The sequence below is a fragment of the Malaclemys terrapin genome, chromosome 5 (assembly GCF_027887155.1).
Source record: "Malaclemys terrapin pileata isolate rMalTer1 chromosome 5, rMalTer1.hap1, whole genome shotgun sequence".
In the NCBI taxonomy this organism is placed as follows: domain Eukaryota; kingdom Metazoa; phylum Chordata; order Testudines; family Emydidae; genus Malaclemys; species Malaclemys terrapin.
In genome coordinates, this window is record NC_071509.1 from 143932402 (window position 1) to 143947773 (window position 15372).

At 43.4% G+C, this 15372-nt stretch overlaps 1 protein-coding gene across 1 annotated transcript in view; it reads right to left on the bottom strand.

Annotated features, from left to right (window-relative positions):
- Positions 1–1644: 1644 nt before the first annotated feature.
- The window catches only part of LOC128838540 (E3 ubiquitin-protein ligase TRIM39-like), a 29533-nt gene continuing 15805 nt past the window's right edge, over positions 1645–15372 (bottom strand). The window contains 6 exon segments of the mRNA XM_054030788.1: positions 1645–3508; positions 7942–7968; positions 8059–8079; positions 9490–9606; positions 12149–12379; positions 12382–12429. Of these exon segments, the coding sequence (XP_053886763.1) occupies positions 2964–3508; positions 7942–7968; positions 8059–8079; positions 9490–9606; positions 12149–12379; positions 12382–12429 (989 nt within the window). The 3' untranslated portion in view covers positions 1645–2963.

A 15372-nucleotide genomic window follows, 5' to 3' on the forward strand; every position in this document is an offset into this window, starting at 1 on the left:
TGACAGGTTATTTTTGCCCCAGATCCCTAAATGGCCCCCTCAAGGATTGAACTCTCAACCCTTGGTTGAGCAGGCCAATGCTCAAGCCACTGAGCTATCCCTCCTCCCCACTACCTCTCATACACCAAGCTGTCCACCAATCCCTCAGATCCTGTGTTGTCAACTAGCTCCGGGGTTACCCCTCTTAGGCCTGCTCTACACTTGAAACCATGATCAACCTTAGTTACCTCACCTTGGACTGTGAAAAATTGTGTGTCCTGAGTGCCACAGATAGATCAATAATAGTTGGGGACTGGTCCTGCTTTGAGCAGGGGGTTGCACTGGATGACCTCCTGAGGTCCCTTCCAACCCTGATATTCTATGATCAACCTAATTCTGATGGTGACCTGGCTACCTGCCTCCCAGAAAGGGGGGTTAACTAGAGATATGGAAAAACCACTTCCATCAGTGTAGGAAGTATCTACAATTCAGCACTTGAGTGACAGCGTTGAATCTGTGCTGCTGTATTGGCTGTAGTATAGGCATACCCTTATTCTTCCTGAGGCCTACACCTAAAACTTAGGTTGACTTAGCTACCTCACACAGAGCTGTGAAATATTTAGTGAGGTCGATCTAACCCAGGAATCTCAAACTCAAATCACCATGAGGGCCACATGAGGACTAGTACATTGGCCCGAGGGCCACATCGCTGACACCTTTTCATACAACGATACAAAAGTATAGTCAAAAATGAAGAGTATGCTATTAAAAGTCAATGTATTAACTTTTTTAAAACTGTAATGTGAAGAGGGGTTTTAATAAAATATAAACACCTGTAACTATTCCTTATGTGGTCAGAGGGAAGCTTGGCTCCTATGGCGGGCCACAGGAAATAACTTCACGGGCTGCATCCGGGCCATGTGTTTGAGACCCCTGATCTAACCCCGATGTAGACACAGCTAGGTCAATGGAAGAATTCTTCTATCAACCTAGCTACTGCCGCTCCCAGAGGTGGATTAACTGCACTGATGGAAAAGTTTGGGTCCATTTCAATGAGGACAACTAAGCCTGCAGAACCTGGCACATGGGGCCTAACCCAGAGGTTGTTCTTCTGCGCTCTGCCTTTTCCCCGAGCAGCATGGGCAGCAGGCAGACAAGGGTTACGCACAGCACAGCTGGCCCTCTTCTTGTTGTCAGATCAGGGCTCGGCCCACAGTTTGAAAACCTCTGTTAGATCCAGAAGTGATGAGTAGGGTGGTCACGTGCCACCGTCTCCACTATCAACAGTCACACATCACCCCTATCTGCATTGCCTAGATGACAAATCAATGATTTCTGTTTACACAACATATTCCATGGTGAATGAACAATGCCGTAATATTCACATTGCATAAGCATCAACATAAAAAATCTCACTGCTTTGCAACAGCAAATCAGAAGTGACGTCCGTTTTGACTGAGACGTATTTGGCAGGTGGAAGTGGAATATATTTTTACAGTGTGTGAGCAAGTTATACTGAAAATGAGTAAGTTTTTAAAACAACCTTATATTAGTCCTGCTAGTTGTGCTGAAGCCATGGACAATGCAGTCAAATAGTAAGAAACAAACGAAGTACAGAAAGTTTGACGAAAGTTATGCTGATTTTGGTTTTATGGAATTCAGTGATTGACAACTGTGATGCATCACATGCTTACAAATCCTATCAAATGAAGCAATGAAACCTGCAAAGTTGAAATGACACATCGCAACAAAGCACCTAGAGTATAAAGATAACTGCAGAGACTTTTTTCAGTGAAAGAAAAAATAATCTAATTAACAGAATATTCAAATGACAAACATGACATTGGTTCTGTAAAAGGCTCTGAAAGCATCTTTCTTAACAGCACTTCTGTGATGTTCACAGAATGGTCAACTTGGGTATGACCTATAACTTAACAAGACACATTGAAATGTAACCAAGACAATCTACTTGTATGTGTATTTCAAAGAGATGTCCTAGACCAGCAATCATTAACCCATTTATTTGTAGTAATAGAAATCACGGGTAGATGTTAAGTTTATTTGTCTGTGTTTACCTGTATCTCATTAGAAGTTTAACAATGTGATCTAATTAGCTTGTAGATGCTAATCCTGTTCCTGTCTCATAATGCTGTGTTCTATGGATTCAGAGGTCAAAAGGGAAAATTATTATTTAGATGGGACTTGTGGTACAGTAATATAATTATCCTAATCTCTCCTTGAAGTTTGTAATTCCACATAGTAAACTACGTGTGAACTGTCTTGACAGTTTGACTGGCTAATTGCCTTATGTGACTGAACACAAGTAGTTCATCTATAATAATAATATAAATAAAATAAATCAATGGAGATATCCTAGAACTGGAAGGGACCTGATAGGTCATTGAGTTTAGCCCCCTGCCTTCACTAGTAGGACCAAGTACTGATTTTGCCCCAGATCCCTACATGGCCCCCTCAAGGATTGAACTCACAACCCTGGGTTTAAGCAGGCCAATGCTCAAACCACTGAGCTATCCCTCCCCCCATAAAATAGAAAATTAGCTTCAAAGCAACAATCTGCACTGCCTATTCTTCCTTGGGAGAAGATGCTGCTGTGATAATTGCTATCAAGAAGTTTATCAATTTGCTAGAAGACTTTAAAGAAAATGTCCCAGGGCTTGATCCTTTTTTACCTCAGGTCTGCTTAAACTTTGACAGGGAAGGTCTAAACCACAAGACTAAACCACCTTCCTCTGCCCCTGCATCCCCACTTCCAAGCAGCCTGACCCCACCTCACCCCTTCTCTGCCTCTCTCCTCTTCCTGCAGTTCACAGACCTGGTGCTGAGAGCTGAGAGAGGAGGGGGTGATGGGGGGCAGGCAGCTGATGCTTTTTACACCATCCCCATGGGAACAGGCCTGGGGGCTGGTCAGTGGTGGGAGGGGACAGTCTCTGCTGTGGGTGTCACTGTGAGGGACAGAGATCCCTTCAGGCCTTCTCTGGGACCGGGCAGATTATCAGGGGATCTGCATTTTTACCCCCTTCATTGAGACAAGGACTGAAATAAGGGCGGAGCATCCCAGAGAAGGTGTCAGTGAAAGTGAAGAGATGGTACCTGTCAGTCACATTGTAAAATGAGATCTCGCCCCCCTCATAGTCCAGGAAAATCCCCACCCGGCTGGGCCTGACGCTCACGGGGAGAGGAGTTAGGGGGGAAGTGCAGGCCCAGTATTTTTCTCCATCTCTCAAACACACCACAAAGTATCCATTCTTAGATGTGATACTGATACCCCCCTTCCTCCTCACAGATTCCCTACAAACCCCCAGAGTCCACTCAGGCTTCTTTCCCACCTCCACCTCCCAGTAATGCCTCCCGTCTATGAACTTTTCAGCGCCCAGAACAATGACATAAGGTTCAAATCTCCCAGGGTTGTCGGGAAGATCCTGCCGTATATCTCCATGTCTCACACTTTTCCGATCCTCGGACAGGACGAGGTTGGACTGAGCTGTGGCTGTATCCAGAGTCACATTCACTGGGGAGAGAGTCACAGAGTCTGTGCCGGGGGCAGGTGCTGGGATCCAAGGGAAATTAACCTTCTTTAATCCCTAATTATAAAATCACTTGCCCAGAGGCGGAAATGGAGGGAAAATATTAAATACCCCTTCCCCCCAAGAGGCAGTGAGACTTTCACACCCGACCTGTTTATTTCCAGGGGAAGGAGACAGAGGGGTTGATTTAGTGCAAAATAAACACAAAATACCCTATCCTTGGGGTCTCGTGGCATCTGTGTCTCCAAGTTGCTTGGTATCTGAGCAGGACTCAAGTGTGAGGAAATAGACCGTATGCGCAGAAGCATGCACACTGATAGTCTGAAAGGTGCTAATAGCTGCAATCAGGGGTAAGGGCCCCACATTTTCCCTGACCACCTTCTTGTTGCTAACATACCTGTAGAAACCCTTCTTGTTACTCGTCGCATCCCTTGCTAGCTGCAACTCCAATTGTGCTTTGGCCTTCCTGATTACACCCCTGCATCCTTGAGCAATAGTTTTATACTCCTCCCTAGTCATCTGTTCACGTTTCCACTTCTTGGTATCCAGCTGCCGAGCATGGCTGAGAGTGAGACAGAGAGACAGCCGGCCCCAAGCACCTTGCAGCCCCCTCAGCCCCTTGGCACTGAGATCTGGGAGACCAGGGGGTGTTGACAGCCACAAGGGGACAGGTACCTGATGGGAAACCTGTCCAGCGAGGGCTGCAGTCTGCCTGGGGCCAGCCTTGAGGGGCTCTCTCAACCCATGAGATCTGTTTTGCTGTAACTTATAGTCAACTAAACTCACTTTACAAGTATCCACCCCGCTGAGGTTACTAGGGGTACGTCTATACTACCCGCCGGATCGGCGCGTAGTGTTCAATGTATCGGGGATCAATTTATCGCGTCTCATCTAGATGCAATAAATCGATCCCCAAATCGACGCCCATACTCCACCTCGGCAGGAGGAGTAAGCGGAGTTGACAGGGGAGCCGCGGTGGTCAACTCACCGCCGTGAGGACTGCCAGGTAAGTCCAACTAAGATACTTCAACTTCAGCTATGCGAATAGTGTAGCTGAAGTTGCATATCTTAGTTCGAACCCCCCGCTAGTATAGCCCAGGCCTTGGGTGGAAGGATGGGCTGAATGCTCAAGAGGAGTTAGGCATTGTGATGCTCAGCCTAATTATAGGTGCCTGGAGAAATTGCTGCAACTCCCAAAGCCTGAGCCAGGCACTCTCTAAAGCTCCTATAGGCGCCTGAAGCCTGTGACTTCCAAAAGTCATCATGCTAGGCAGAGATAGATGCACATGTCTGGACACTCACATGTCAGCTTGTGAGTCTGAAGTTGGGAACCCTCTGTAGAGCTAGGCACTGATGTCATTTTAGCATGGGGGAGGGGGTTGCCCACCTTATAACCTTTAGCCCAGAGGCCAGGACATTTACCCGGGATGTGGGTGAAACAGGTTTAATTTTCCCCTCTCTGCAAGAGGGCGAGAAAGTATTTGTGCAGGCATCTCCCACCTCTCAAGAGAGGCTCTAATCACTGAGCTATGGGCTATTCTGATGTGTGATTCCTGCTGAAACTGTTTCACTGTGATTAAGTAATGAAAGAGGGATTGAAGCGGGGGCCTGGGTCTCCTAGCTGGTACCTAATTAGACCCCCGAGTCATTCTTATTCTCTCTGGACCAATGTTTGGATTACCCGGGGTCCTCTCATGAGAGGTGGGAGACACCCACACCATTCAAAGCTTTTCTCCCTGTCAGGCAGATAGGGGGAAATGAACCTGGGTCTCGCATCCCAGGTAAGTGACAGCCACTGGGCTACAAGGGACAAGGTGGGTCCTACCACCACGTTTTGAATGTGACTTGATCCAGCAGGTGGCCTCTAACAATGCCAATCAGATTGGGCCCCACATGCGACTTAGGTGGCTAAATTCCTGTCTTTGCCTGATTTGGGAATCTCTGGGGTTGAGGTGGGAGATAGGTGCTTGGACGCCCAAAGGGAGGCAGTGGTGCACATGCCCAGAGGCCGAAACAGACATCTAGCAAACTTTTATCCTCATAGTTTAGGCACCTACAGGGCTGAGGCAGGAGTTTTGTGCATCTGGCCCGAAACTGGGACTTAAGCACCTAACTTATGAACACAGGACTTAGGAGGCGAGGCTGAGGGAACTGGGATTGTTTAGTCTGCAGAAGAGAAGAATGAAGGGGGATTTGATAAATGCTTTCAACTATCTGAAAGGGGGTTCCAAAGAGGATGGATCTAGACTGTTCTCAGTGGTAGCAGATGACAGAACAAGGAGTAATGGTCTCAAGTTGAAGTGGGGGAGGTTTAGGTTGGATATTAGAAAAACTTTTTCACTAGGAGGGTGGTGAAGCACTGGAATGGGTTACCTAGGGAGGTGGTGGAATCTCCTTCCTTAGAGGTTTTTAAGGTCAGGCTTGACAAAGCCCTGGCTGGGATGATTTAGTTGGGGATTGGGTCCTGTTTTGAGCAGGGGGTTGGACTAGATGACCTCCTGAGGTCCCTTCCAACCCTGATATTCTATGATTCTATGAACTTGTTTTGAGCATCCAGATCAGGGACTATAAAAGGGAGGTATTAGATGTGCTTTCATTCATTTTAATGGAGTGAGGCTGCCAACTCTTTCTGGTTATGGGGTGGTGCAGGATGGATTCATTTAAGAGATTTAAATAAGTGATTTTAATCATGATTTAAATCAGCAAGCAGGAAGCCTTGATTTAAATCATTGATTTTCATCATGTTTTGCATTTGGACTTTTTAGTTATTTTCTTAAAGAAAGATTGATTCTTATTAGTTGATAACAATTAAAACATATTGATTCACAATTATACTACACTTGGTGCTTCTTTTTGCTAACCAGGAGGATATGCTATGGCCCAGACTCTAAAGGTATTTAGGCTCCTAACGTCCATTGAAATCAATGAAAGTTAGATGCCTAAAAATCTTTGAGGATCTGGGCTCATATCACATATTTAATTAATCAGCTACATAGCTTAATTTACATTTATTCAGATGCTTATTTTTTTCTTCTTTTGTTATGTTAGAAAATGGTGAATGATGAATTTCTTATTTAATAAATTCATTTTGTACTTGTGATTCAAGTTCTCTAGATGCCTATGTTTCAAGTTCTATTTGGATGGAAATTAAAATTCAATTAAAATCCACAAAGTTTTTCTTTAATTAAATAAAACTACCTTAAAAGTGTTGAATTCGTACAAAAATGTTTGCCAAAACATGTTTTGCACTTAAAACTAACAAATTATTATCTGTACTTAATGAGTTGAACTGGTTGTTCCTGGTCGCCGTGTCCTTCAAGACTTAGAACAAGTAGATCTCATCCTCTCACCCTACTTTGTATTCATAGTTTAGAAAACAAACTTTCCTGATTTTTCAACACACAAATAATTTCTTAACTTTGAATGAACTAATCATTGAAATGAACCAGTTAAATAAACCTCAATGAAGAAAATACTCTTTCTGCACCTGTAGAAGAGGCTACTGTTGTCAAAGCTGGATCAGCACTTTGTCAAATCTGGCTCCAAGAGCTTAGCCAGTGTCTGCCTCCATTTCAGTAGTTTGGCTTTCTTTAAAACTTCGCAGCAAACATGTACTGCTTAAAATTATGTGTTGTATTCAATTACATGATTTTAATAGATTATAATGAGTTTTGGCCTCAACATAAGTTGTCAATTTAAAAATTAATTTTAAATAAGTTTATTTAAAAAAAATAAATCTGTATTTAATTTAAATGAAAAAAATCTGTTGTTTTTTAAATAAAAACAAAACCCATAGATTTTTATCCCCTCTGATGTGGTAGTGGGGGAGGGTTCTGTCAACCGGCATCTTGGCGGAAGCTTGCAGGAAGGAGCCAGGGAGGAAGGAGGAGGAAGACAAGTATCATTGAGGCCTGGTCTATGCATGGGGTGATAGTGGGGGGTGGGAAGAGGTAAGATAAAACAATAATTCAGCCTGATTTTAATGAAACATTGCCAGGTCCTGGGGTGACTAATGACTGAGTCAGGTACTGTGCCTGTAAGTCTTTAGCAGTTAAGTTGTACCAGAGAGACGGAAGCTGTATTCTGTAGTTAGTATACTTTTCTCCCAACGGGTGTGTTTCTTTTGTTCACTAAAGAAACAGTTTGGACTTTGACAATAACAGCTCAAATGCTATAGTCTGTAATTGACTCTTTCAAAAAGGGTATTTAATACCATGTAACGTTTATCAAGTCAGAACTTTTCCCTCTGAAAGATTCCATACACTAAAGGGAAATGGAATATAGGAAATTGTTAAAATGAAGCCTTATTTAACTTTAAGTTTTAAATGTTTTAACTGACTTTTTCCTTCTTGTTATGTGTGATTAGTAAAAAGAGGCAGGGGAATTTTGACATAAATGAAAGGTCAGCTTGATTTACCTGCATATATTTGGGCTCTTCTCCACCCTGAAACCAAGCATAGACACAGAGATGAACACAGTCTGAAGAAGGCACAATTTCTAACTAAGTTTTAATTATGAAAAAAACAGAACTTACGAAGTTCAGCCAAGAGTTTCCCTAAAACAAACAAAGAAAAACAGACATATTACTAGAGCTTGTGTTATAGTGCCTTTACATGATTCTTTATTATATGAATCCCCATAGCCTAGATAATTATCATAAACTAAAACCTTTTATTAACCTTAACTTAATGTTATTCCAAAAAAAAAGCTGTAAAAAAATAACCAACCCTTAAATGTCTGAATGCCTGGACATTCCAAATGAAGTTTCCATCACTGGCTTTTTTCCCAGCCACTATATCTGTGGCCACTGTCCACCTGTGGCTGGGAAGTGCCCTACACCAGCCATGAAGGGGTTAAAGAGCTTCTCTGGGCACAATCAGCCCCAACCCAGTACACTTGTGAGATATGCCAAGCCTGGAGAAGGGCAGGTCCTTAAAATGGAGGATCCCAGATGACTCTGGAGTAAACAGAGCAAGAGCTCCTTAGTCCCAGGGCACAAGGGTTGTTTACTGGGTACACTCCTGAGAACATCAGCCAACCAGGCCCTCTGAGGAAGTAGAGGGACTAGCTTTTCTGTATGGAGCACTGGGTCCCAGCTTGGGTTGTTTGGACATACAAGGGACCAGATCTCCTCCAAGAGACTCTTGACCTCTACACTGTCTGAGACTGAGCAGACCTGGCCCTTTTTTGGGCTCTGGAGGCAGTCTGTCCTTTTCTTTTGGGCTGCTTAACCCCCTCCTCTCCTGAAGGGGGCAGGCTATCTAAGAGGTACAGCTGGAGGGCTGTACCCTAAATCTGGAATCCAGACTACAGTAACTAGTCTCTGCCATCCAGGAAAGGACAGCAAAGATGGGAGGTGGTGCCCCTCTCACCCCAAGGGGGTGCTAGAGAGGTATAACCCATTGCACTACCCAATAGAGATTTGATAAATTTTACATCACTGATTATACAGTAAACGATGGTGTCACGTACACACACCTTCCCTCCTCCTGGCTGTGCAAATGGAATAGAGCCAGGTTCCCCTCAAGGGAAGATGGTGGCCCCTGACACATTGGAAAAACTGAAAAAAAATCTAATGTGTCTTTAGAAATAACTTTAATCTAGTCTCAGACCACAGTCACTATCATGCACTAACAGTAATTGTACAGTTAACACCTGGCATCACTAGAATGTCAGAATTAAGGTTGTTTGGATGGTCTTACTGTGTGCTTCAAGACCTTAGCTTGTTTGGGATTTCTTTATGCTGAATTAGTCAGGCTTGTGATGTTTGCTTCTGGAATACATAAAACATTCACCTTTGAGTTACAGGTACATACTCCCAACCTGACTTCCAGTTTAATGTAGTTTTTATCTGACACTAAAAATAGGTTTGGATTCATTAGTGAGATGTAAAGAATAGTTCCATTTGCTGCATTTCTCTCAGCTGAAACAGTTTCACCCAAGGAATCTCCCACTATTACTTTACCTTCCTCTCTGTGCTGCATCCAAAAATAGTAAATGGCTGGGGAAATGAGAAAACCCAGGACACTCAGGACCACAGCCAGCGCCACCATCCAGAGCGAAGTCCTTAGGAAAAACGGGTCTGGAAGAGAAAGCCTAATTAATTTGGAAACAGTGACAGAATCATGCCACCAGCAGGACTTCTGCACACAAAAGTAACATAATGTGATTGGGTGGGAGAAACTTTCCTGAGACTCTAAATCAGGGGTTGGCAACCTTTCAGAAGTGGTGTGCCAAATCTTCATTTATTCACTCTCATTTAAGGTTTTGCCTGCCAGTAATACATTTTAACGTTTTTAGAAGGTCTCTTTCTATAAGTCTATAATATATAACTAAACTATTGTTGTATGTAAAGTAAATAAGGTTTTTAAAATGTTTAAGAAGCTTCCTTTAAAATGAAATTAAAATGCAGAGCCCCCTGGACCGGTGGTCAGGACCCGGGCAGTATGAGTGCCACTGAAAATCAGCTCCCGTGCCGCCTTCGGCACACGTGCCATAGGTTGCCTACCCCTGCTCTAAATAAATTCCCTACTGAGATAAGGTTCCTTCACATTTCACTCTGAAGCCAATGGAAGTGCAAGCTTTGACCTGTTACAGAACACTATTAGGGCCTACCTACACAGTGAGAAGGAATTCCGTGGTAACCAAGGCAGGGGTCAATCATATTGTAGGCAAATCCCTGGCATTTCTGTATTTGCTGTGTAGATTGGCCCTACATAGGCAGAAACTAGTCACTCAAAAAACCAAAAACACTTTGTTGATTTGCTTCTTCACCTGCAACATAGCCTTAATGCTGCTTCACACATGACATAATGCAATGTTTATAGAATCATAGAGGTTCACTGGAACACTGCAAGTAACAACTCCAGCACCACAGCCAGGATTGAACTTCCTGATAGACCCTGCAGATCAAATACAACATCATAATGTACAATACACCTACTTAACACTATGATAAAGATACAACTCCATCTATTGGTGGAAGTGATGTCTACACACATCACCACAACATTCCTCTCTCTCCTGGAACAAGCATTTAAAACATTATTTCCTGATAGTTCAAGTAGTTTGTCATCTCTGGAGGTTTCCATGTTTCTCTGCCTTCTAAAGTTATATATATTTAGTCATGGAGACATTGCTCACCGTTGGATTTAGATTGTCAGTGAGTGCAAAATTCATGTTTTCTGGGTTAGGCCTATTTGTTATGGCCAGACTGTCTGTTGAGACTACAGTATGATGGGGCCCCGAGGACACCCTGGCAATTTCTCCTCCACAACCAATCTCCCATCACAGGGACCTGTTGGGGTACCTCCATATCCACCTCTGCACCCCTTGGGAACAGAGACATGTGAGCATCCTTACAATTTGCCTTCCCCTTTCTTTCAATGAATCTGTGCCCAGTTCTCATAAGAACAGCCAGATTGGGTCAGACCAATGGTCTATCTAGCCCAGTATCCTGTCTGCTGACAGTGGCAAGTACCAGAGTTTCAGGCAGAGTTTGCAGAACAGGGTAATTTTGGAGACATCCACCCTTGCCTTTCCCTCCTTGCTTCTGATAGTGAGAGGTTAAGGGTCACCTTGAGGATGGGATTAAATCCATAACATCTTGGCCAGCAGTCATTGATGGACATGTCTGCCATGAATTTATCTAGTTCTTTTTTGAACCCAGTTATATTTTTGGTCATCACAACTCCCTATGGCAATGAGTTCCACAGGTTAATTGTGTTGTATGAAGAAGTATTGCCTCTTGTTTGTATTAAACCTGTGGCCTATTAATTTCATCGAGTGATTTCTGGTTCTTCTGATATGTGAAGGGGTAAATAACACTTCTCTATTACTTTTTCAACATTATTAATGATGTTATATACCTCTATCATACCTGCCTGAATAGTCTCTTTTCTAAATTGAACAGCCATAATCTTTTTAGTCTGTCCACATATGGAAGCTGGTCCATACCCCTTGATCATCTTTGCTGCTCTTCTCTGAACCTTTTCCAGTTACACTATATCCTTTCTGAGATGGAGCAACCAGAACTAGACACAAAAACAACAGGGAGTCCAGTGGCACCTTGAAGACTAACAGATTAGTTAGTCTTTAAGGTGCCACCGGACACCCTGTTGTTTTTGTGGATACAGACTAACATGGCTACCCCTGATACTTGACATCAGAACTAGACACAGTATTCAAGGTTTGGGTGCACAATGGATTTATGTAGTGTCATTATGATTAGAGCCCTGTGCAGATACAAAATTTATAGCCGCAGATGTGGATATCTGCAAATATAAATTGGATATCCGCGGAGCTGCAGGGCTCTACCAGGAACCACAGTGGTGAAAGCAGCAATACGTCAGGCCACCACTCACAGGAGCCAGAGCCCTGCTAGGGCACTTCCTCCAGCGGCTGTACTGCCCCCAGCCCCACCCAATGGGGTGGGCACCAGGCTCACCAGCAGATGTCCCTGGTCGTGGTAGTGTGTACAAGCACTTTGCACACCCCTGGTCAGGAGACGCACCTGGAATACTCTCTGAGCAGCCCTGGGCGCATATACAGTATAACTTTAATATAATCTTATCATTAGTAGTGTTTGTTGGCAATTACTTGGTCTGGCTGTGATGGGAACTGACCTGCTATGTAAATTGTTGACTCTTTTTCTTGGTTGAGGCAGGGATTCCTTATGTAACAATTCAAACCAGGATGTGTCCTTTCTTTTATAACAACAGAAATCTGAGCTTCAAACAGGCCATTTTCCTGTTGGGATTTCGTTTGGGACAGTGATGATACAAGCTGCCCACTAGAATCTCTCCACAGCATTTCAGGCTCTGGGTACCACCCACCCAACGTACACACCACCCGATGCCACCGGCCTCATAGTCAGCAACAGAGATGTGGGGCCCAGAGCCCAAACCTGGAAGAGAATAGAAGAAACATCTATTAATTCTCCATCTTCATTTCTGTAAATATTCAGCATAGAGAGTGAGAGTTTGCTCCTGAAGTAGAATAATAATAATAAGTATTATGGTAGTACCTAGGAACTATCCAGGATCAGAGCCTTACCATACTAGGCATTGTAGAAACATAAAGCAGTAGACAGTCCCTGGTCTGAAGAACTTACAGTTTAAATGGGTTAAGGGGAAGGGATGTAACATGAGCAGAGTGATGGGCTCCAAATGGGGGGATAATACCATGACTTTTAGATGGAGGAATGGGCTTTCTTTTTAATTTTTGGTCGGTCCCTTCCTCTTAACCCTGGATAGTTCCTAGGTGCTACCATAATACTTATTATTATTATTCTGTAAGTGAGGACTGGTCTGTCTCCCAAGATCTGTGAGAGTTAGGGATCATCTTTCAGGATAGGTTGTAGATCTTTGATGATGCGCTGGAGAGGTTTTAGTTGGGGGCTGAAGGTGACGGCTAGTGGCGTTCTGTTGTTTTCTTTGTTGGGCCTGTCCTGTAGTAGGTGACTTCTGGGTACTCTTCTGGCTCTGTCAATCTGTTTTTTCACTTCAGCAGGTGGGTATTGTAGTTTTCAGAATGCTTGATAGAGATCTTGTAGGGTGTTTATCTCTGTCTGAGGGATTGGAGCAAATGCAGTTGTATCTTAGAGCTTGGCTGTAGACAATGGATCGTGTGGTGTGTCCATCATCAAAGATCTACAACCTATCCTGAAAGATGATCTCTCATTCTCACAGATCTTTGGAGACAGACCAGTCCTCGCTTACAGACAGCCTCCCAACCTGAAGCAAATACTCACCAGCAACCGCACACCATACAACATAAACACTAACCCAGGAACCTATCCTTGCAACAAAGCCCGATGCCAGCTCTGTCCAAATATCTATTCAAGTGACACCATCATAGGACCTAACCACATCAGCCACACCATCAGGGGCTCGTTCACCTGCACATCTACCAACGTGATATATGCCATCATGTGCCAGCAAAGCCCCTCTGCTATGTACATTGGCCAAACCGGACAGTCTCCACGCAAAAGAATAAATGGACACAAATCTTACATCAGGAATCATAACATTCAAAACCAGTGGGAGAACACTTCAACCTCTCTAACCACTCAGTGACAGACTTGAAGGTGACAATTTTGCAACAAAAAAACTTCAAAAAACAGACTCCAAAAAGAGACTGCTGAACTCAAGTTAATATGCAAATTAGATACAATTAACTTAGGTTTAAACAGAGACTGGGAATGGTTGAGTCATTACACTAATTGAATCTTTTTCCCCATGTTAAGTTCTCCTCACACCTTCTATGGGTCATCTCAATTATCACTTCAAAGCTTTTTTTTCTTCTGCTGCTGATAGCTCATCTCAATTGATTGGCCTCTTACAGTTGGTATGCGTACTTCCACCTTTTCATGTTCTCTGTATGTATAAATATCTTCTGTCTGTGTGTTCCATTCTATGCATCCGAAGAAGTGGGCTGTAGCCCATGAAAGCTTATGCTCAAATAAATTTGTTAGTCTCTAAGGTGCCACAAGTACTCCTGTTCTTTTTATCAAATATTTGTTCCCCCTACAGATACTTTTAGACTGTAATAAAGTCAGTCATTAACCGTATCTTTGTGAAGCTAAATAGACTGAGCTCTTTGAATCTAGGCATGTTTTCCAATCATTCTCATAATTCTTCCCTGAATCCTCTCCAATTTATCAACATCCTTCTTTCATTGTGGGCATCAGAACTGGGCACACTATTCCAGCAGCAGTTGCACCAGTGCCAGATAGTCTCTCTCCTCCTACTTGAGATCACCCTGTTTATGCATCACAGGGTCACATTAGGTCTTTTGGGAACCACTTTCATTTAGATGATTATCCACCATGACCCCCAAATCTTGTTTTAGAGTCACTGCTTCTCAGGATAAAGTTCCCCTCCTGTAAGCATGGCCTGCGTTCTTTGGTCCTAGACATATACATTTAGCCTATTGTTCACTTGTGTCCAGTTTACCAAGCAATCCAGATCACTCTGAATCAGTGACCTTTTCTCTTCATTATTGACCACTCCCCCATTTTTTGTGTCATTTACAAAATTTATCAGTGGTGATTTTGTTTTCTTCCAGGTCGCTGATAAAAAATGTTAGATGGCACAGGGCCAAAAACCAATCCCTGCAGGGCTCCACTGGAAATACACATTTGATGATGATTCCCCATTTATAATGATATTTTGAGATTTATCAGTTAGCCAGTTTTTAATTTATTTAATGTGTGCCATGTTAATTTTATATAATCATTTTTTAGTCAAAATGTTGTGTGGTATGAAGTCAAACACCTTACAGATGTCTAAGTATATTATGTCAACATTATTACCATAGAATCATAGAATATCAGGGCTGGAAGGGAACTCTGGAAGTCATCCAGTCCAACCTCCTGCTCAAAGCAGGACCAATCCCCAACTAAATCATCCCAGCCAGGGCTTTGTCAAGCAGGGCCTTAAAAACCTCTAAGGATGGAGATTCTGCCACCTCTCTAGGTAACCCATTCCAGTGCTTCACCACCCTCCTAGTGAAAAAGTTTTTCCTAATATCCAACCGAAACCTCCCCCACTGCAACTTGAGACCATTACTCCTTGTTCTGTCATCTGCTACCACTGAGAACAGTCTAGATCCATCCTCTTTGGAACCCCCTTTCAGGTAGTTGAAAGCAGCTATCAAATCCCCCCTCATCCTTCTCTTCTGAAGACTAAATAATCCCAGTTGCCTCAGCCTCGCCTCATAAATCGTGTGCTCCAGCCCCCTAATCATTTTTGTTGCCCTCCGCTGGACTCTTCCCAATTTTTCCACATCCTTCTTGTAGTGTGGGGCTCAAAACTGGACACAGTACTCCAGATGAGGCCTCACCAAT